The 23,005-nt window shown below is 41.5% G+C and overlaps 1 protein-coding gene across 1 annotated transcript; it reads left to right on the top strand.

The window, feature by feature from the left end:
- Positions 1 to 19: 19 nt before the first annotated feature.
- Positions 20 to 16,736, top strand: LOC121942986 (A disintegrin and metalloproteinase with thrombospondin motifs 15-like). Its single transcript, XM_042486325.1, has 8 exons — positions 20 to 928; positions 3,123 to 3,255; positions 6,190 to 6,357; positions 9,038 to 9,321; positions 9,408 to 9,591; positions 11,181 to 11,356; positions 13,749 to 13,924; positions 15,870 to 16,736. Exons 1-8 carry the CDS (start codon positions 32 to 34, stop codon positions 16,645 to 16,647), a joined length of 2,796 nt encoding a protein of 931 aa, XP_042342259.1. The 5' UTR covers positions 20 to 31; the 3' UTR covers positions 16,648 to 16,736.
- The last annotated feature ends 6,269 nt before the right edge of the window (positions 16,737 to 23,005 follow it).

The following is a 23,005-nucleotide window of genomic DNA, read 5'->3' as shown; positions in this document are numbered from 1 at the left end:
GTTCGTGCTTTATTTCAAGGTAACACACTGCATGGAGGTAGATTTCTGCATACCTGTTCGCGTGGATCACCAAAAGCATGACAAGCATTTGAACCGGCGCGCGGAGCAGATGAATGAAAGGCAGATGATTTTTAGACTGAGCGCATTCAAACAGGAATTTTACCTCCACCTCACGCCGGATTCTAGTTTCCTTGCACCGGGCAGCTTGCCGGCTGAGAGCGCCTCCGCAGCATCCAACGACTCTGCAGCCGCTGACTTGCGGGGATGCTTTTACTCCGGTAATGTCAATGCAGAACCGGACTCATTCGCTGCGCTCAGCCTGTGTAAAGGTCTCCACGGGGGTTTCTCCTACGACGGTATGGAGTATTTCATCAGCCAGACCAGGAGTGAAGACGCAGCAGCCACGTCTGGAAACTCTTTCGACAGGACGCATGTGATCCGCCGCCGGAGACGCGCTGCACACTCCGGCGGCAACTTCACCAGCAGGTGTGGAGTTACACCTGACACCAACTTCAACATCTCCCTGGAGAAATACAAGCACATGAGCGATCTGGAGATCGACGGCTTAACTGAAACTGTGTTAAAAACTCTGGGGAGGTCCAAGAGGTTTGCCTCCATCCCCCGGTTTGTGGAGGTGCTGGTGGTGGCAGATGAATCGATGGCTAAATTTCACGGGGATGACCTGAAGCATTACCTCCTGACCCTGATGTCAGTGGCAGCCAGGCTTTACAAGCACCCCAGCATTCTCAACTCCATAAACATAGTGGTGGTGGGCTTCATGGTGATAAATGAAGCTGACAAGGGACCAAAGGTTTCCAGTAATGCAGCTCTGACTCTGCGCAACTTCTGCTCCTGGCAGAAGAAGCTGAATAAGCACAGCGACAAGCACGCAGAGTACTGGGACACTGCCATACTGTTCACCAAACAGGTAAGCAGGGAATAAAATCACAAAGCTGCACTCACAGACAACCTGAGGATTATGACACAAGTGGCCCCCAGGGCACAGACATGTAAAATCCCCCCCAGACCGACAGATTGACTTTACAACAAATATTAACGGTCACTTCATACAGAGGCATGTGTCCTGCACGCCCGTCTGTCATCCATTCATGAAGGTGTGTGTTGGTGCAGCGACTGCACAGCTCTGCTGGTCCCCGTCATGAGTCACTGGAAAACAGCAACTGAGCCAGTTCTTTCCATAAAAGACCTCACCTCCGTCTGCAGCCACAGAATAAGAACTGGGTCACTATCTGCTCATAAAGGCACCTTCATAATCAGAAAATCTGATAAGAATTCAAATTATTCATTCACTCCAGCTGGTGTAAGTTTTCACCCTCTAAGGCAAGAAAACTCAACTTGCTTTGCTTAGGGGCCACTTTGGCAAAAAGACAGGGGCCGATCGCAGCAGCTCCGCATATGTTTCTAGGATTTTACGACATTTATTGGATTTTAGGATGTTTCTTGGATTTTAAAACATTTCTCAGATTTTTATGCCGTTTCTAGGATTTTAAGACATTTCTAGGACTTTAGGATGTTTCTCTGATTTTAGGATGTTTCTAGAACTTTAGGAAATTTCTAGGATTTAAGCACATTTCCTGGATTTTAGGACATTTCTCTGCAGTTAGAACATTTCTAGGACTACAGGATGTTTCTAAGATTTAAGGGCGTTTCCCAGATTTTTCTAGGATTTCAGTTCTGGAATTTTAGGACATTTCTAGGTTTTTAGGAAGTTTCTAGTATTTTAGAACATTTTTAAGATTTTACGACATTCTGGGGATGTGGGGGATCCTCCATGAGCATTTTTTCTAAACTATGGGGGGGGGCACTCAGCACCCTATCAAGGGCCACATTTGGCCCACGGGCAGTAAGCTGAGTATCACTGCTCTTGAGCATTCAGCATGGTCACGGCTGTCCCATAGTCCGATGTGGCCACTGTCGAGTAAATCCTTCTCCACAGTCACTAACTTCTCTCCTGATGCCTGCTTGTCTGTGCCTGCTTTCAATTAGGTCCAGTTTGGCTCCTGCTGGCCATCTGATACACGGCCGCTATCCTTCACTGCGTAGCAACATACAAAAACACTTCAAGGTCAAAATGGCTTATAAAGCACCTCAGTGCTGCAGGAAAGATCTCTTATTTACACTGAGGGCAATTATATGTAGGAAAGTCCAGGTCCGGTGTTGTCCTTGTAGGGCACAATGAGTGCAGCTGCTGAGATGGAAAAAATCTTGTAATAGGTTATGGAGAGCAAGTGGTGTGGAATACACATGGCTGGCAGAGGCTGCTTCTGGCATCGCTGGGCCTCACTGTTACACTGGGTTACCAAGTTCATCGTCCACTCTGTGTTTGTATATACTCCGAACACTACAAATAATTCCTGCCCAGAAATATTAAGACAAAATGAGGTTTGGACACAAAAGCCTTCCCAGTGAGCCTTGGGACAGAGGCAGCTGTCTTCCTCATAATCAAAGAGTCATGGCCATTTTCAGCTGGAGCCCACTTAGGCAAAGTGGTGCTTTAAGCTAAATGCTAACATGCTCAAAATGATAATGCTTGTTGATGTTAAGCAGATATCACGTTTACAACGCAGCCCCTGCAGCTGATCCCAGACGAGATTCGTAAACACTTCTTGGCCATCAAGCAAGAATCAGAACTCAAAATCTTTTCCTGCCATCTACAGATTACAGATTATGGATTTATCCATCTCAACATAGCCAATGCACAGACGGGCGAGTGCGAGAAAGTTCGTGGTAAACATGCAGAGACGGCGCTGGAGTTGTCATGGTTTTACTTTGCCTCAGTTGCGTGCTGCAGGTGGGACTCATCTTGTCCTCCTAAACTCTTTTCTTACCTCTTTAATTAAACACCAAGCGGACACGTGAGTTGGTTTATCTCCACTGACCCTCTGCTTCAATGTGTTTTAAGAAGAGAGCAACAATAAACGAACCAGAGCCCCATGTGCTTGGTATTACTGTTCTTCATGGTCTGTTCAGTCTCTAGCTCCAGGCACAGCCACACAACACACGTTGGGAACATGCCCATATCCTAAATGATTTTTTAAGATTTCTATGAGAATAAAATGAAAGGTTTGCCACAATAAACACTTATGTCTGTGTGTTACCAGGATCTTTGCGGGGCCACAACCTGCGACACACTGGGGATGGCTGACGTCGGGACCATGTGTGACCCGAAAAGGAGCTGCTCTGTCATTGAAGATGACGGCTTGCCCTCCGCGTTCACAACTGCCCACGAACTTGGTGAGAAGGTTGTTTACGTTTGTAAAATGCGAGGAACATGTTCATCATCAGGGACTGAACTCTCACATTATGCATTTTAGATTTATGCTAATGCACGTTTGGCTTCAGAGTGAGATCCGCTCAGAGCCAGAGCTGCACATTATGTTAGATTGAAATGTCAAAGCAATTCTGCAGTCAGATTTGACGGACGTATATGTACATAATCAGCGCGGAAACCGGCCTGGCCAGAGGGCTGTGCAACTTTCATGATGATCCATGTGGCTGTGGTTCTCAGTTTTGGTCCCACAGCACCGCTGGGTTTCAAACCCACCAGCTACTTAATTGCATTCACCTGATGTTCAGTTTGTAAATCAGTCCCTCGTTAGATGGCTGCAATCAAAACCAGCAGGTCTGCGGGTCGGGATCTGGATATGTTCGACATTACAGCTGCACAACATAACTCTGCACCACTGGCAGCTGCAAATGTCAAGTGAGAGATAACAGTTAGAAAAATCTCAAGTTCAGTTACCATGAATTATTTCATGTGATAACATACTAACAAATGTACACTTATCTTTGACATTCCAGCTCGTCTGCGATGCATTTGTGAAGCGGAGGATGTCTTTCTTTCTCTGAACAGAGCCCTCACTCACAGCTCTTTAGAAGGCACTTTGCATTTCAGACTAAAATGTCCAATTATGAAACACCAGTGTCATGTTTGTGCATCAAGCAGGCTACAGAGCTGGAGCCGGGCACGCTTAGCCTAGCTTAGCATAAAGACTGAGGGAAGAGAAAAGACATGCTGCTTTGTCAAAAGTTTAGAAAGAGCCTGCTAAGACCTCTGAAGCTCAACAATTTGCAAGGTTGTAAAGACAAACATGCTCACCAACTGTATCTCAAGCCTGTCTCATTGCAAAGTCATCAAATAGAGACACTTTTGCAGTGATTTCGGTGGAAGATCCCGACGCCAAAAGCCATTTTTCATCATGGCAGTATGATATGTTGCCAGGCGACATCAGCTGAGAATAGGGCCACACATAACCATTCGCAGTGTTATGACGCCGTCAGACGGCCGGTCAGCACCTGCCACAGCAGCATGATACATGGACGGCGGCACCTGACCTGAAACTGTCTTAACCTGTTGCGGCAGATGCAGAAGAATACCCAGTGCGTAATATGTAAACACTTAAGTCCACTGACAAAGCTGAAATATGTGACATCTTGGGATGAGTGTGTTGGTATCTCGCTACCTAAGCTTTAGCAAGTCCTCACCTGCAAAATGCCACTCAAATCAATACTAGAAGATTCAAAATTACCATAAAATAACGACAAAAAGAGGCAAAACAACCACAGAGGGACACAAAATAACCCATAAATACAAAATTAAATTCCCTCAAAGAGACACAAAATGACAACAAAGAGCTGGAAAACCTACAAAGATGCATTACGACTACAAACAAGCAAAATCGCACAAAACAAGGCTTACCAACTATAAAGGGACATAAAATAACAAAAAAATACACTAAATGACTTTAAAGAGACACTAAATAAACCCAAATAACAAAAATGACTACAAAGACATACAAAACCCCAAAAAGATGTATTACAGCCAAAAAGAGACGCAAAACAAAGAAACATAACAAAGACTAAACAGCTATAAAATGTGACTTTTGCATATCTGGGCCCGTTGTCTAATAATGTGCCTCTAACTGCAACATAAATCTTCTCTATTCCTCCAGTCTCTGTGATTTGTGCTGATAAATTGATTGTAGTTTTATCCAAAAAGAGAAATCTTCTCATTGCAGCTTGAGACTACCTGTTTTAGTCGGTCGAAGGCGAAAATGAAAAAGGAGCTTAAGTTGAACACTGCTAAACCTTTTTTTGTCAATTTAATGCGCGGTACTAAACTGCATAACTAAATTTGTATTTCAGCAAACTCCATAAACTTAGCCAAAACCAATCAATAATGCAAGTGACATTTCTCCTCCCATTTCCAATAAGCAGTGATTCAGAAAGCTTTAAAAGAAGCGAGACTCACGCCTGAAACCAGATGCACAAGTCACTCCCGAGGCCCCAGGAGAGGCATTGGTTTACACTGTCCTCTCATATGTTAAGTAATCACATAATTTCCTCTCGGTATGGTTCAGTCTCATGATTGAAATGCCGAAGCACATTTTAAAAAAATGCTTTTTATCTTTTGGAAAGTACTACATGTCCGTATTTAGGGAATGAAATGATTTCCTTGGGAACTAAATTCCCCTGTCAGGCCTGGTTGAGAACATGGACATACGCCACGCTGTAAGTTCCCATGCATAACTGCATTCCTGTCTGCGATGACATCACCTTCAAATCGCTCCAAGTTCAGTGTGCTTTGCCTCATGCGTACGTGTGCTGTGATGTCTGGTTTCTCTTGTGTTAATAATTATCTCCATGGAAACATATCTGCCCAGTGACTTTTTTTTAAAAATTTTTTTTACTGAGATGTTTTGATACGATGCTTTTTAAGTATTTTGATAATACTGCAATTCCATTTTTATTAAACTAAAATTTAACATTTTTTTGTATTTATTTTATTTCTTTTATGCTGTTCATTTGTTTATTTCCTGAAAGTACTTTTATTTAATTTTTTTTATTAATTAACATTGACAATTTGTTTTTTACTGTATATTTTATACCATACTTATATTGTTTTTTGTTTATTTGTTTCCATTTGTTTACTGCATAAAGGTACCATTATTTTTTGTTAATTTCTATTATATGACATTGACTCTTGCACTTTTTACAATGCAAAACACTGGGAGATGTTTTTTTCTTACTAAATTAATGCATTTTATCATTTTTTGCGAAGGCATTTCTTGGTGTGACTGTTAAAGGGTTAAATCATGATTGAAAATAGAAGTACTTGATTCCAACATGACCTTCTGCCTCTTTTTGCACCCTCCCCTCACCCCTAAGGTCACGTCTTCAACATGCCCCACGACAATGTGAAGGCATGTGAGGAGGTATTTGGGAAACTAAAGGACAACCACATGATGTCTCCCACACTGATTCAGATCGACAGGAGCCGGCCCTGGTCCGTGTGCAGCGCAGCCATCATTACCGAGTTCCTGGACAGAGGTCACGGTTAGTAAACACTTCCTGTATATGTCTCTGGACTCAGATGGACGACTAATTCTGTCCAGGCTTCATGCTCTCAGCTGGTTGTAATCTAATTGTACCCACAAAAAAAGACCTTGGCTCTATTTTGACATGGTTTCATTTGCAATTTCCATTTCAGTTTCAACATGCAAGTGATCACACATTCTTGCTTTATGGTTTGCGGTGATAGAAGCCCAAAGAAATATTCTTATTGTTTTTTCTAGTTTTGTTTCTTAACATTTATTTGGATGAAACTGATTTTTTTTCTTCTCCTTTTAAGTAGGTGAGTGTCAATTCTTGAGTGACATTTTTTCACATTTTGTGCCTAAAATCTGCACAAAATGGGGGTCAAAGTCGATATAACTAGGGTCAACACTTTAATAATGCTCAAATAAATTCAATAGCATGAGGATAAAACCTTAAAACAACATAAGGTCATCAAAACTAACATGTCTAAATTGACGAGGGAATAGACGGAGCAAATAGATCACACTGTAGTCTATGCGTTAACTTCCACCGGCTCTGCTGCGTTGTGAATCGACTCTGAATCGACCCGTTACAGCGCCGGCAGTCTGGCTTGTTTTTTTGCCGAATGCCGGAGCACTTTGCATTAATTCAGCCAAATTAAGCACAGAGCAGACAGGAAGTCAGACAGCGACACCACATTAAAACATCCTGTTAATTTCAGAATAAAATACTGTGTTGACGCCAAATCGCAATTCATGTAACTACAACAACAAAACATCCCAATGAGCAGATTCAGGCCTGAAGTCAACAGGTCAGAGGTTTTCAGAGGTCACGACCGACCGACGGACAAGGAGAAGCTAATTATGGGAAACCACAAAAAGATTTATGACACTACGCAACCATAGAAGGAAATACAGTGATACACCATATCAGGAGTTATGGGAGTGGATGGTGAGTTATTACTAATTAGCTTCTTTACTGATATAATGGTCGTGATTCTGTAATTGCTGCGGGAACTCCTCAGTCTTGCCACCCCGGCTGATCTTCCAGTGCTGCTCCGTGCTGCACTCAAACCACAACCGGCGGGAGCACGGTGCAAAACCACAGCTGAGCTGTTCCTTAATGCACATGCAAGCAGTGCAAATCCACCGCAAGACAGTGGCTTGTAAAATGTACAAAATGTACTCAGCTAAGAGTACATTTTGTTGTATTTTGATGTTGTCACATCCAGATATCCAGCATCTACTACACAGCGTTGGATGAGAGCAGGAAAAGAATTATTTAAAACAGTTTGTGTATGATTTTTTAAGTAAGAAAATGAAAGTTCATTGCAGAAGTGGTACGCATCAGATTCATCGATATTCCTCAACTGACTGCATCCAGAAGAAATGCAGGAATGTGAAAACACTTCGCTGCAGAATTACACTCAATAGCAATAACCTTTATCCTCAAGAGAAACAGAGCAAGTGTATCTGAGGAAGTTTATTTTTTTGAGATGTTATATCATATGCTGATGATGACCTGCTATATCCACTTCCAGTATTCACATTTAACATAACATTTATAAGTGTATTTATATATCATTTGGCTTTTTCTCCTCTGGGTCTTCTTTGTGCCGAGTCTTTTTCTGTCTCTCTGTAAACTCTCATAAGTGACTCAGAGTGGATTCTCTGTTACAGACAGAATTAAACACCAATTTATGGCCTCCTCTCCGACAGCCCACTAACTGTAACAAGCAAATGAGCATTTATTAAGTTTAGCACTCCAACAGCTAACACCACTGTCTCTTCTACATGAGTTATTTGCTTAATCTAAACATTATCCGGTGCCTGCGCTGTCTCATATAGGCAGCTTGCTGTCTGCTTTTGTACAGACTCAAGACAACCTGATTTAAACCCGCAGTACAGAAACAAGGGTTCAAAAAGGGTTTCTCATGAAGGGCTGAGGTTCTACCAAAAAACATTTGCTTCTGAAGAACCCATTTTTGAGGAAAGGGTTTTTTGTAAGACTAATGGTTCTATTAGACGCCCTTTTCACCCGAAAACCATTATAAGAAGGTTCCTCAAGGATTGTTGATAGTGCGGCTGTTACAAGATTCACACATATTTTCGTCCATGTTTCAAGAGGTAAATGTACCTGGAATCACCTTTATCAATTCATTTTACTCGTGTTCTCCCATATTTGATATGTGTACAAAGAACCCTGTAAAATGGTTTCAGGTGGAACCTTTATAAAAAGTTCGACCAGATATCAATAAGGGTTCTCCAATAGAGACAAGCCATAGAACCACATATGGTTTTAGTTAGCATCTTTTTTTCCTCAGACTGTACGTAAAGTTTTAAGATCAATCACTATGTTGTTTTAATGCTACAATCCATTGTTTTATAGTAATACAATTTTGCACAACCGGTTGTCATTACCTTACTAATACCTCATAACACACAACAGGTTTGAAGAACAAAATCAGTTCCCTTCCTCTGTTACAAATACAAAAACATTGATAAGTTCAGCTTAAGTTTTAAGTGTTTAAAAAAGGTTATCAGGAGAAGCCAAAGGCCACAACACGTACCAGTCAAGGTGGCTTTGACAAGAATGTTTGAACAGTTCGAATCATAAAGTCAACTTAATTTTAATATCCGTTTGAGTGAATGCAGCTGCGGTGTGATTGTTCGTGATTTTTTTTGGTTTGTCTCTGCAGGAGACTGTTTGCTGGACCAGCCTCAAAGGCAGCTGTCCCTCTCAGACAACCTGCCTGGTTCCAGCTACAGCCTGCACCGACAGTGTGAGCTTGCCTTCGGCCCCGGCTCCAAGCCCTGTCCGTACATGCAGCCCTGCTCCAAGCTGTGGTGCACGGGGAAGGCCCGCGGTCAGCTGGTCTGCCAAACCCGACACTTCCCCTGGGCGGACGGCACCAGCTGCGGTAACGGCAAAGTCTGCTACCGAGGAACCTGCTCTGATAAGAACACCACCATACACGTCAAGGTGAGAGCCGGCGGAAAGAAAGCCCTCCCTGCTTGTTCTTTTTTTTAATCACAGATTGATGTACCAATATTTTTCTTTTTTCCCAGGTGGATGGCAGGTGGGGAAAGTGGGGCGCATTTGGAGACTGTTCCCGAAGTTGTGGTGGAGGAGTTCAGCTAGCCAAGAGAGAGTGTAACAACCCCGTTCCCGAGAATGGAGGCAAATACTGCTACGGCCTTCGCATCAAATATCGCTCCTGTAACCTCAATCCATGTCCTGAAACAGGTAGTTGTACAGTACACTGCTTGAGCACATTCACACAGGAAGACACACCTTAAGGGCTAAAACTTACCAAAAATTAACCTTTCCACCAAACGGCAATCGTCCAATCTTACCGTAGCATTTGTAACAAGTCCTGTCCAAGTTTGGCTGCCTCTGAATATTGAAGCACACTTTTTAGGAAGTAAGCTGCAATTGCAAGCCAAGCTAAGTAGCTTCCCTGCTGGAGAAAAACAGCTTAAACCCAGCTTATACTGGTAGCTGGTTTTAGTTGGTTTTAACTGGTCAAAGATGGTTTTAGATGGTCCTGACCCAGTTCTTGCTGGTCTTTGATGGTTTATAGCTGGGTGGGTCACTGACTGGACCAGCTGCTGTGACCAGTCTGGTCATGCCAAAGGGGTGTTTGATGGTCATTTGCCAGTTAATTGTTTTTATCATATAAAAAAAAATCTTATATATCCCATGACAAAAGACTTAACTGATTTATGCCCTTCACTTTGCATACTTCCCCCTCATGATACTGTTATTTCTCCAGAATCAAGGACATTGATTTGGTTTGGATTTTGTAGGAACTTCAGAGGATAAACCAGCTAGAGTGACCATCACAAGATGGTATGACCAGCTAAACCACCAAAAATTATGCAAAAACATACCTTAAGCTGGTCAAACGAGCTGGTCAACCAGCTTAACCATCTTAAACTGGTCACGCAGATTTTTCTCAGCAGGGTTCCTACCTATAAAACTATCCTAACCCGGTGGTACTTGCAAGCCAGGGAGTTAAATGTAGGGTTAATTTCTAGCACTTGTTTTGTGACCGGAAAACTCGCAGACTACTGCATCCGTTCAATCATCTCATGTGTAGCTATTCAGAGACGAGAGACAACAGCCTGAGAAATAACTGAGTCAAAGTTAAGTAATTTCACATGGTGTGTTTTAAAGAGAGTCGAGTAATAAGCAAAAGCAGAGCTTTTAACCAAGAATGGACAGACTCTTGTTAAAAATTGACAAAGTGCCTGGATGACATCAGTTACTTATTAGCAGCTGTGTCCTGCTCTTTACCAGTTTTGGGAAAAGTTGACCCACTAGGAAACCCAGCTACAGTTACCCAAGATAGTGCTATACATTCGCTTAACACATCCTTTTCTCTTATGATGGTAAAAGTCAAACATACTGTTTCATAATGCAATCAAGTATGTAAGTTAGGGAGCAGCAAATGCATATTTTAGACCTCTTTTTCAAAAGAGTCAGCAGGAAACATTAAAATGTCTGCTGGAATGGAGTAAACTTTATCTTAAAAACCTCTCTAGCTACAACTGATGAAAAAAGTCATTCAATAAATTGTCAGTTGCTGGCTATAAATAAGAAGCTGCTGATGTCTACTTTTGTCTGAAATCAAGAACTATTTTTCTGAAAATGATCAGACACCATTTTCATGGTAAAAATGCGCATATGTTGTGTAAGAAAAGAAAGCGTGACATGCATAGCGACTGGGCCGGGGCTTAGTGAACAGTCTTGCAAAACTACAATCACTCTGTACGTCCAACAGTGTCGAGTCACCAATCTAATCTGAGATTTTTTTTTTTTTTTTTTAACATCTCCAGGTAAGAGTTTCCGGGAGGAGCAGTGTGAGGCATTCAATGGCTTAAACCTGAACACCAACAGACTGGGTTCCTCTGTGGTTTGGGTTCCCAAATATTCGGGCATCTCTCCCAAGGACAAATGCAAGCTCATCTGCCGTGCCAACGGGACTGGGTACTTCTATGTCCTCGCTCCAAAGGTATGTAGATGATTTGCTTTGTTCTTAAGATGTTTTCACATTTTGCACGATTGTTTCTTATAGTGCACATGGACAATTGCTCCCCCCTCCCCTCTCTCCTGCCGGTCACATTAGTATCGTTATTACGTGTCCAAGTACACTTGCCTGTGTACACACTCCGATACAGTAGGTAATGGTATGCATGTAGTTGGTTTGCAATCTGCCAATACACACAAAGAAGAAACAACTTGCATCTTCAACTAGGGCCCAATGCTGCGAGGGTGAGAAGGTGTCGGAAGAGTCCGGAGGTGTTGAGGAATGCATGTACAGCTCTACTTGCTGACTGCAAGCTGAGAAACAGACCAGATGATAACTAGAATATTCTCTTTTGATTTCCATGGTGCATTTAAAAAGCAGGGACAAGCTACCTAACCAGCGACATAAGTTATGTTAGTACAATGGCAATGACTGCCGCACACACATAGCACGGCAAGGTTACTTTCACACCTCCCGCGGACTATACTCAATTACACATGAATTGTGACTGAGACCAGTTTTTCAAGAGGACTGCAGCATGGTTCACAAACTGTGCTGGAGCCCAGTACACTTGTGATCACACTAATCAAATGACCTGGACTTCTGGGTCAAGTGTACGGCTAATAATCTGGACTAGGGTCCTTAACGTGAAACCACCCTTAACCATATGTTTGTTTCTGTTTTATTGAACTGCTCCCTTCCTCTACTCACATAGAAAAACTGAAATAAGTTTAAGAACTGTTTCCTAATTGCTGAAAAAGTGGAATTAGTTCGAGAACATAAATTAGATTTATTAGACACTCCTGTGGGAACTTTGTGTTACCAAAGTAGAGAAACTACGTCTAGCCAAATGACATATTGACTGCTTTCACATTACCAGCAGCAAAACATAATTACCCAACCATCTGGAGGTTGAGTTGAGTCTGATAATTGCTAGCTGTAGTGCATATGTGGCTGCAGTCTGTAGACGATACATAGAGCAATGCTGTCAGCTTTCATTATGATAATGTGAATTAAAAACAAAGGCTTGTCACACTTAGAACTTAGAAAAAGCTAAGAAATGGCATTGGGGAATTCTGTTAATATTCTAAGCTAAATGGTTATCAACTTTTGTACTTGCTAATGCAATCTGAGCTCTTTGTAATTGTGCACGTCAACTGGGCTCACTACCTCATGGGAGGCTTAGTTGAAACATTTAAGTAGAAATATCAAGCAACTCTGTTCACAAAGGTTTGGCGTGTAGCTTTGTCCCTTATCTGCAATGCAAGAAGTGCTGCTTCCATCAGCAGCAAAGCAGTGAGAGGTGGTGTGTTAGTGACAGCGTAGAGAGAGGCTGCTGCTGCAGGATGGATGGCGTGGTGAGAAAGGGAAACATGCAGGGACAGTATCACTTCACAGCTGTGGCTTGTCAGCAACTATTTATGCAACCATAAAGGAAACAAAGCTTGTAGCAGCAATCCAGGCCAACATCTCGTTTACACTACAGGACACTGTACTCTCGCTCTGGTGCTTCTTTTGACATTCTACTTGTATGGCTTTTGGGGTCATTATACAAGATACAAGGTAGATTTATTCGTCACTTTTTAAACATAGTTGAAAATGCAAATTGTCTTTGATCCTGCTACATCTTTGGAGTTGAAGGTTGAGTTGATTAATATCAGCAGCTACTATGAAAATTCAATCCAGTTGCTTGGGCATGTTGCTGCTGGTGGCATCATTCAGTCCTGCATTTTTTAAATTTGCATCAGTCTTGTGTCCTGTTGGCTCTTAACAAGGTTCGCCCATCCAGTGCAACAGGTTGTTCCAGGATGTTAGGGGTTAACCATGTCTCTGTAAAGATGTGACAAGAGGAGTCTCTGATCTCCCGTTGCTGAGTGAGCCTTAATCACATCTCATCCACTTTATTCTCCTGCGACCGGACATTAGCCAGAAGAAGGCTTGGTTAAGGAACAGCTCTCGGTCCAAGTCGGGTCAGCCTCGCCCTGATGTCGGCTCTCCTCCCCCTCTTCATTTGGTGCTTTTGGTTTCGTTTCTCCCCTCTGGTCTGACTGGCCACTCGGTGTAGGCTGTTGGTGGAGATCCTCTCGTGGTCTGCTGCATTCAGTCCAAACTCCACACAACTTTTCATGATGTTGATAAGTTTTTCTCATAGAAAACTTGTGCTTCAGTCGAAATAAAATAGGAAAATATAATGAAAAAAGTAGCAAGGATTGGAGGAGCTACCAGCTGCTGCATCTATATGGGCCACTGTCAATGCTTATATGTTTCATGTATGTTTATTTAGACATAAGAATGAAGTATGCAAAGATGCTGGCTCATATATGTGGCAACCACTTTCTGTCTTGATCGGAATAATGCCATGTTTCTCACTTTGCAGGTTGTGGATGGGACGCCCTGCTCTCCGGACACCTCAGCCGTATGTGTTCAAGGAAAGTGCATCAAGGCAGGCTGCGATGGCAAGCTGGACTCTAACAGGAAGTTTGACAAGTGTGGCGTGTGTGGCGGCGACAACCAGGGCTGCAAGAAGGTCTCAGGAATGTTCACAAAACCTATGTAAGTAGGATGTCAGCAGATACGGCATTACTCTTTCATGTCACATCAAAATAAATCGAGGTCAACGACATGTCAACTTAAGACTGCGGACAGTATAAGTTTTGCAATGGAGATTTCTTTTTTAGATGTGTGTTACTGAAAAAGAAGAGGAACTGAGCTTTTTCAACCTGCTGCATGCTGCCCTCACCCTTAGTAGTCTAGTGGCATCAGAAGTTTGTAAAAGAAAAGCAACCAAACAATCACAGTTTTCCAATGTGATATCCTTTTACCTGTCACACCTAAAGAGCCCAAGGGCAATGCCACAAAAGGTACAGCCTCCAAATGCAGAACTATAAATTAAGCTTTAGAAATAGCCTTGAGATAGGTATACATGGACAACACAGTCATTCTTTGGCAGCATGTCCTGTAAATATGCAGTGATTGCCAATATGTTCATGGAAATAAATAATCTTGTGGAGTCCTTTCAAAACACTAATGAACAATGGTTTGAGGATATTTTAGGCAAACTGTATCTGGCTCTGGAGACTGGATGAATCAAAAACATACTTAGTTTAGCTTTTAGCTCAAAATCTTGGAGCAGAGGGAAGCAGCTGACCAAGTGAACTTACTGAGGCCTAAACTGCATTATGTTTTCGGTTTATCCATCCATATGTCCGTCTGTCTAACCCATTTTTTGAGAAAGCTATCTCAGAATTTCCTCAAATATGGCACAAACATCCACTTGGACTCAACAATGAACTGATAAAAATTTTAGCAGTCAAGGGCCAAGCTCACTGTGACCCTCTCCGTTGCATTCTTGTGAACCCGATATGTCAAGAACTCCCTGAGGGAGTTTCCTAAAATTTGGCACAAACATCCACTTGGACTCAAGACTGATCTTATTAGAATTTGGTGGTCGAAGTTCAAGGTCAGCGTCCTCAAAAAACATGCTTTGGGCCATAACTCATAATTTGAATTTGTATGCTTAATATGACAAAAATTCACACGTCTAGAAGGATAAAATGATGAAGGGATGGCATTTTTAAAAAAGTCACATAGTCAGAAAAGTAAAAAAAGTCAAAAATGAACTTCTTTTTGAAATTAATATGTTTTGCAAAAACATTTTAGGGCATTAATCGACACCATAACTCAGGAACAGAGAGGTTTGGATGGACATGGACGTTAACTCTTAGTGCAACTCAACTGGGTTGCATCACACTGCAAGGCAGTAATTCTTGTGTATTTTATGCACAAATACAAAACATTGTGGTTGAATGAGCTACCTTGCACAGTGGAGCATCATTTTTAAATGAATTGTTGGGTAGCTTGTGATTTACCAAGATTAAATATCTAAGTGAATTTTAGAACTAACTGTTTTCCCTGCCTAAAGTCTTTGTGCTAAGCTCGGCCAACAATGCCTTGGATTAGTCTTTCTGCTGGAAGCACAGAAATTACACTGATGTTCTCATTTAACTCTTGGTAAGAAAGCAAAGAACTGTTTCCCAAAATATTACAGTGTTCCTTTAGTTGGAAACAATCATGTAAAGTATCATTCAGCCTTGACAAGTGATATCTTGTTTACCACCAAATCATCTTGGATTATGAAGGAAATTTTCTTCATTTACCTTACTAGGCAAAGCAATACAGTATAAACATGCAGTGATCAACTCCAGAATTACCAATCCTTGTTGTATTGTGGCTCATGAGAAATTGATAGTCAGGATGAGCATAAAGACGGCTTGTGCATCTGAAGGCAACATATCACCTTGGCTATGGTCCTAATGATTGATTCAACAAGATGGCACCAATGTTCAGTGACAAGCCATGATCTACTCTTTCTCTGAAATCCTTTAAGTTAATGATGTTTAAGAGTAAATTAAGCGCTTTTAAGTTTTCATCAATTGTCTTGAAAAACATTGGCGGCTCAGCATTATTAATGCTCTACATCTCCACATTTTCTTTTCAGTCATGGCTACAACTTTGTGGTGATGCTGCCCGTTGGAGCTTCCAACATTGACATCCGTCAGCGTGGCTACCGGGGAATGGTCAGCGACGAAAACTACTTAGCAGTGAAGAACGGGCATGGCAAGTACCTGCTGAACGGCAACTATGTGGTGTCAGCTGTGGAGCGTGACCTGCTGGTGAAGGGCAGCTTACTGCGCTACAGCGGCACATCAACATCTGTGGAGATTCTTCAGGCCACCAGACCTCTGCAGGAGCCTCTGACTGTGGAGGTGCTCTCTGTGGGGAAGATGACTCCTCCTAGGGTGCGTTACTCTTTCTACATTACCAAAGAGAGCAAAGAGGAGAAGACTCTGCGTAAAGAGGAGAGAAGCCACGCAGCACATAATAGCGTCTTGGCCGACAGTAATAGGGTAGAAGCTAAGAAGCAGATGATGGGAAAGAGGCCAGTCAGTCACTGGGTGACAGGAAGTTGGGATTCGTGCACGGTGACTTGTGGGAATGGTCTGCAGAAGAGACTGGTGCAGTGCCAGAGCATGGAGGGACGCCCTGCAGTGGACTGTGACAGTGCTGACAGGCCAGTAGCAGTGAGAGCATGTGGGGATCCATGTCCCATGTGGGATGTAGGGGCCTGGTCTCACTGCTCCAAGTCCTGTGGAAGGGGCTTTAAAAGGCGTCCAGTGCGCTGCATGACCGAGAATGGTCTGAATCTACCCAGAGACCACTGCTCTGGAAGGAGGAAGCCTCAAGAACTGGACCTCTGCAATCTGAAACCATGTTAGAGCAGAAAAGGCACAGCCCAAGGACTTCATTTTGCCGGTCAAAGTTACAATTTGACATGAACCTTCGCCCAAATCTGCATGATAATGACCCTTGGCTGTGTTGGGTAAAAATACTCTCAAATGCAGTCTGGCAATGTCTGAAGCGGCGTCTGCCTTACGGAGGAAAGCCAATGGAGACAGAGAGGGTCTTCCTCCATTGTTTGAAAAAGACAGACTTCTGCTTGAATTAGAGAAAAGAAGGAAAGCTGTCTTTTTGAAAACTGTCAAACCACCTGCCTCAGGTTTGACTTGTGGTTAGTCTACCTCTACCAGGAAAGATGACACAATGCCTGAGCATTGACAGAGAGGAACAGGAGAGAAAGATGCAGAGACACATACATCTGCACACAAACATAACTTCTTCATACGGTTAGCTGCATGGGATGAAACCGCAAAAGCAGAGAGAAATGAAAGTCCAGGACAAACACATAAAGCACAGTGAGGTAGAACCTCAGCGATCAGACTGTGCAGCATCAGAAGCAGATATCTCACCTGTGAATTGACATTTTTCTCATTTAACTGAAGAACTAATGAAAATGTGAAATGCAGTACTGTATTATTCACGGTAAATTCAAGACCTGATTGGTCCGTGCAGTTTCTACAGCTTTTTTTGTTGTAATTTTCTGCTGCTGTCTTATGTAGAATAATCAAAGCCAGCATCCTATTTCACTGCCAGTCACAGCTTTACATGCTTTATATTCTTCCAAAATGAGAAAACAAACAATATCCTACACTCTTGATCCACACTTTGTGAATTCGATCATTATCAAAGAATTCCTGAATTTTACTAGCAACCAAAATAGTAAAAATATTTTTATGAGGAAAATTAATTTAGAGCTAAGATACTAGCGTATTCTATACAGTGAATGTAGGCTGTTTGTATGGTGCAGTCATACTATGTCTGTGTCCGTTCTGTGTTAATCAAACCGACCAATGCTCAGCTGTTTGTTCTATGTTGCCAAAGAATTATAACCTTAAAAAAAGCCTTAGTACTGTGAGAGAAAACTCTCTTACTGAACTTTTTTGTCTGCTTCAACATGCACATAAACATAAACCATTTGTTTTAACTTTAAAACAAAAGTGTCTTGGCTGCTTTAAACTTGTCTTTCCAAATTCTGTCAACTGACAAATTTAAGGCAACACAGACACTAATTTTTAAAGTTAAAACGAGTAGTTTGGTTTTATAGTGCATGTTCTCCTTTGCAAAACAATCTGAAACCACAAGGGAGAAATTAGCATTTACTATTTTGCTTTGTGATGTTGCTCCCTTGTTTTATATCTATTCAATGCAATCCCATTATGTATCTGTCTTTGTAGATAGAGATTTTATTTTGATACAACCGATCAATCTTTGTATAAAGCAGTAACGCTGGCATTTTATCAGACAGCAGCCTGCAACAAAACACACATTCATCACATTAGCTTTGCTGCTAAAGTCTCCTTAACATCCAACTTAAAAACATCAACCCAGCTTAGTGTGTTGAATGAGCCACCAAACAAACATTCATTGAGAAAAACGTACCGCTAGCATCAGTTTGCAGGCTAGGTAGCTAATTAGCTGCTCAGCTGAAGCACATTAAACAGCATGCAAAAGCTACCTTCAAATGTCACCTGGGTCCAGTTAAATGCTGGTGTGCTCCTTTCTCTTCAATAACAACACCCCGTCCGCTCATTACATGTAGGCTACAGCACAAATTAGTTTACTTTGTCTCCAGTTTCCGACAGTGCCACACCAGCAATCTGGCAGCCTGCCAAAGATGACGATGTCATGCTGGGGTCGAGGAAATTTTGATGGGCTTTTTTCTTTTTTTTACTATTTTCTGATATTTTGCAGCTTTTAAAGGAAGTATCGATCTATAGGTAACAAATTTTTCCACCAATTCTCCACCGAGTATCCACACGTTTATAAGCTATATTCCTTCTTAATTAGCAAAAATGGGACTGAAAATAATAATAGTTTATTCATACTTTTGAAGTACAAAAATGCAAAAGTGCTTTCCACAGTCAGAACGATAATGGACAACTGCAGGACTTAAGCAGCATGGCATACAGAAGCAGTTAACAATTTAATACAAAGTAATGGTAGAAGGTAGTAGAAAATATAAAAAGACTTAAAAATATATATATATCAATTAAAAGATACTTAAAAACATTGGCAATCGGTGCAATGAAGGCAAGGTTACTGAGATACTGGGAAATGATTTGCTTCAGCTCAATCATTTGACTTCTGAATTTTGTACGATTCGAAGGTTTTCAATACCTTAAATGCTAAGACAAATAAACAAGGCATTACATTAGTCTAGGCAGTAAGATTGCTTAATATATACACCACTTGTTTTGTGCTCAAAAGATGTATCATTTTAATATTCTACAAAAAAGTGAATGTTTGCTTTGCTGCTCTGGATAAAATTCATGTTGGTTGGTTGGTTGGTTGGTTTTTCCCCCAAAATTCACAGGCTTCTGTCCTGCTGCGTTGCTACTTTACCACCTTTTGCCCTTCATGAGCAGATATATTGCATCATTTCAGCCTATCGTTGTACTGCCTCAACCAGGAAAATGTACATGGTTTGATCATTTGCTCTGGTGTTACTTATTCTCATTAGTGAGCTGTTTCATATCTTCTCTATGAAACATTCATGGGGAAATTAACGGGACAATTCACACTAAAACTCAATCAAACACCTATTGGTTTACACTACATCATGGCATTGTATTTTGTCGTACTGAAGGAACTGTTTTTATTTCATTGGATAAAACTGCATTTCAAACACAGCTGGAAATATCTTTGGTTAAATACAAAAACCTTCTCAAACCCAACTGGTCAAATACAGTGGCTTGGTCAGTGCCCCTACGCTTCAACCTTTGATGCTCTAGGCACTCTTCTAGCATTAGGATTGGATGCTCAGAGACGGCGTGTTAATTTCCACTTGTTACATGTATAGTGTCTTTTCAAAAATAGTTCTGTGTTCACAGGAAATGTAGATTTTATTAGAAAAACTAATTTAGATTTAGGTAACAAAACTAGTTGGTTAGGTTAAAAAAAGGCAGTGATTTTGGTGTAGGAACGTACATTTATTACAGAACTTTAGTAAGCTGATTATATTAATGTGATGTCACAACTCCACATTTCAAACAGGACACATACAAGGGTCTCCTGGGTGAAAGTCCGGTATCCACCACCCTTCTCTCCCGCCCTACTCGGACGTTCTCACTTTTCATACTGTGTCATTGCTGTTGATGGCTTTACATTGGGATTTTTTGAAAGCCCGGTTTGTATCACATACCCCTTTAACACCAAAATTAGCACGTGCACACAGGTTTTTTTAACACGGGTAAACCTGCTCAATATGACCGATTGGCAGTAGAGACAGTTGCCGCTGGAGAGGGACTCGGCCTTTCTGTGTGTGTGTTGTTTTGTTGGTGTGTCCGTGTGATGTCACAGACAAGCAGGAAAACAGGTAAACAGTAGTAAGCAGCAGGATCAGAGGTCTTTGAAATTTTTTCAGTGGTTTCTCCTCTTAAGGCTATTTATGTCTTACTTATTAAGTCTCCCTTTCAAACTCGGCGCAGACTAGTTTGGAACAATATTTTAGGGCTGCTTAGGAGGAGACAGAGAGTAATAAGTGACAGTGCGTCATTTCATCTCGCCGGTTGAAGAGATGAAATTACTGCATTCAGCTGTTGTGTTCCCCTCAATGCTGATCGGGGCTGGAGGCAATAAAAACATGTGAATGCCGATTGTACGCATTCTCATTGCAGGTGTTTGCAGGTTTTTTGCAGTGGTAATTAGGCTATACAGAGACTAAGGTTGCCTTGTGCGTAGGAGTCAGACGTCAATGGCCACTGACTAAGCCGCCGTATTTGACGCCCTGGTAGTGAGAACAAGCTGTAAATAGAAAGGGATCAGCAGTCTTAAAAATACTTGACAGAAGTCCAGTTTTGGTGTCACACCCTTCGTTGTGAAGCCAAAGGCATCTGTGTGGACTCATCATTTTACATGTTTACAGTGTTCGATAATCAAACAGACGGAAATTCACTGAAAGATAGGAATTTGACCATCTCTGGGATTAAAAACCCTCAACACTTCCAATGTCGACATTCTTTATAAAACACCTGGAACGCATCAGACATCACAAAATAATACATAACTGTTACTCTTTGTTTTTGGAATTGTCCTTTGAACTGGTGTCTACAATACCAACGCGTCCTTTTAACAGAAAACTGATTTCACTCTTCATTTTCAGTCTGATTTGGTTCCGAGGACCAGTTACACCATCTAAAAGATGGCACTGTACAGTTGTGTTATTTTTGTGTAATGTTATTTTTTATCACTTGCCTTTTGTATTGTATACTATGTATACATTTATCTAGCTGTATAAAATAAAGTATATATATATATATATATATATACAGTGAATATATAAGAATATATGCTGAATCATGATCGATGGTCTGTCTGATGTTTCAACAATCATCCAGATATTTAGCTCAAAGACAGCACGGAAATATTACTTTCTCACTGTCCCACATGGTTGGATGACAGACTGGATGGATATCTGTTGTCTCTTGAACGTCTCCCTTTGCTCCGACAGCATCTGTTACAGCAGATTTCTGCTGTGCCACGCACTCTTCCATCACATGAGATGAGGCAGTCTTGATACCTCAGCTCTTCTCCAACTGAAGCATGACCGCAGACGAAAACACGTTCATTCATCCTCTTTGGTATTCTGCTGATTCAAGCTCTGTTGTCCCGGCCGTCCTGTAATAACACACCCAGCTTGACCCGCGCTTGCCCGGTAAGCCTGATGCATTGTTGAACAGACGTCTCTCAGACTTGGACACAATCACCCCAAGGATTTGACCTATATAAGGGTTTAAAGGTCAATGCTGATATATTTTTGGATCCATGCGGATGGTTTGCACTTTGCTGTGCTGTATGACAAAATATATCATCTGACGATTAAAAAAAAGAAAAAGTCTATTGTTTCATATTATGCTATATTGTTTATTTCGTTTACATCATCTGATAATGCTTTGCGTCCTTCCACATGGCCAAGGGGGTGTCTACTCAATGCACGGCACCAAAAATAACAAACATGGAGGAGCTGAGAAGCGATACTAAAGGTGGGGTTCAGCACAAGACACCGTCACCAGCATTACGTTTGCCCCTCTCTCTCCCACAGACACACACACAGAGCAATGCTTTTGCAGAGCTCCACACTTTGACTTTATTTAGTCACATTTTTCAACCTTTGAGCACTATTATGACTTGTAAATACCATTAATATCTGAACTAAAGAGTTGTTAGTTTGTTTCCAGCTCACAGAGGAAAACCCTCACACCACGGTTACAGTTTAACTGCCTGCTAACGCAAATATCCAACTGCTGACTGGTAGCTTTGGGTTGACAGCAAAAACATCAACACTTGTGGCCTGAGACAGGATGGGTCCTTTAAAGTAAAAGTTACATGGGTGCGTCTTTGATTTATTTAATTATAACTTATAATTTGCTTAACTTTACTAAACAGTACTTTATTTAACTTTATACTTTATGTAATTTAACATTGTAACAGTATTTTATTAAACTTTATTATAACAGTAGTGTATGTAGCTTTATTTTAAGGCAGTAGCTACTTTATTTTTAACTGGTTCATTTAATATTTATTTATTTTAGTAGTTTACATCAGTTTAGAGGAGATTTCAAAATATCAAGATATATATTGTGTATTGTGATATACTCTAAAAAGCATTGTGATGTTATTTTAAAGCCATATCACCCAGCCCTACTAGCTTGTATGCATCTTATTGGATTTGAAAGGTCAGTTGAAAACCTGAAAACCTCATGAGGCCTTGAAACCATACTGATGGTTAAGAACCAATGGATATGCTGCTGAATGCTTACATAAATTATTGAGAGTTTTCTCCTTTACTTAAGATATCAACATTAACTCTTCCTCATTGGATAAGTGATGTCACTTGACTTTCAGACTTGAAATAGCCCCGCCAGAGCCACAGTGCATGTTTCCTATGGCTAAACCTGAGAACTAACACTGATTAATGAACTCAGCAGAGTTTCCCTTTAACTTCATGATCCACGTACAGCCCATTCTCATTCCAAAGTCTGCAAATACTGCCACTTTTTGCAGTGATTTCGACATAAGATCCCGATGCTAAAAGCCACCTTTTGTGCCTTTATGATAGGCTACTGAGCGGCGTCAGCTGAGAACACGGCTGGTCAATACCAATCACAGTGCCGGCTGACAGCTGGACAGCACCTGCTGAATCCACAAAGCCGGACGCAACCTATAACGTCAGCATGA

Source organism: Plectropomus leopardus, chromosome 5 (genome assembly GCF_008729295.1).
Source record: "Plectropomus leopardus isolate mb chromosome 5, YSFRI_Pleo_2.0, whole genome shotgun sequence".
NCBI classification, from domain to species: Eukaryota; Metazoa; Chordata; class Actinopteri; order Perciformes; family Serranidae; genus Plectropomus; species Plectropomus leopardus.
This window is presented reverse-complemented; position numbering and strand designations above follow the sequence as displayed.

Coding starts and splice junctions, on each gene's coding strand:
- LOC121942986 (XM_042486325.1), top strand. CDS start 32: ATGGAGGTAGATTTCTGCATACCTGTTCGCGTGGATCACCAAAAGCAT. Junction 3,256..6,189: donor CACAACTGCCCACGAACTTG/GTGAGAAGGTTG, acceptor CTCACCCCTAAG/GTCACGTCTTCAACATGCCC. Junction 13,925..15,869: donor GGAATGTTCACAAAACCTAT/GTAAGTAGGATG, acceptor TTTTCTTTTCAG/TCATGGCTACAACTTTGTGG.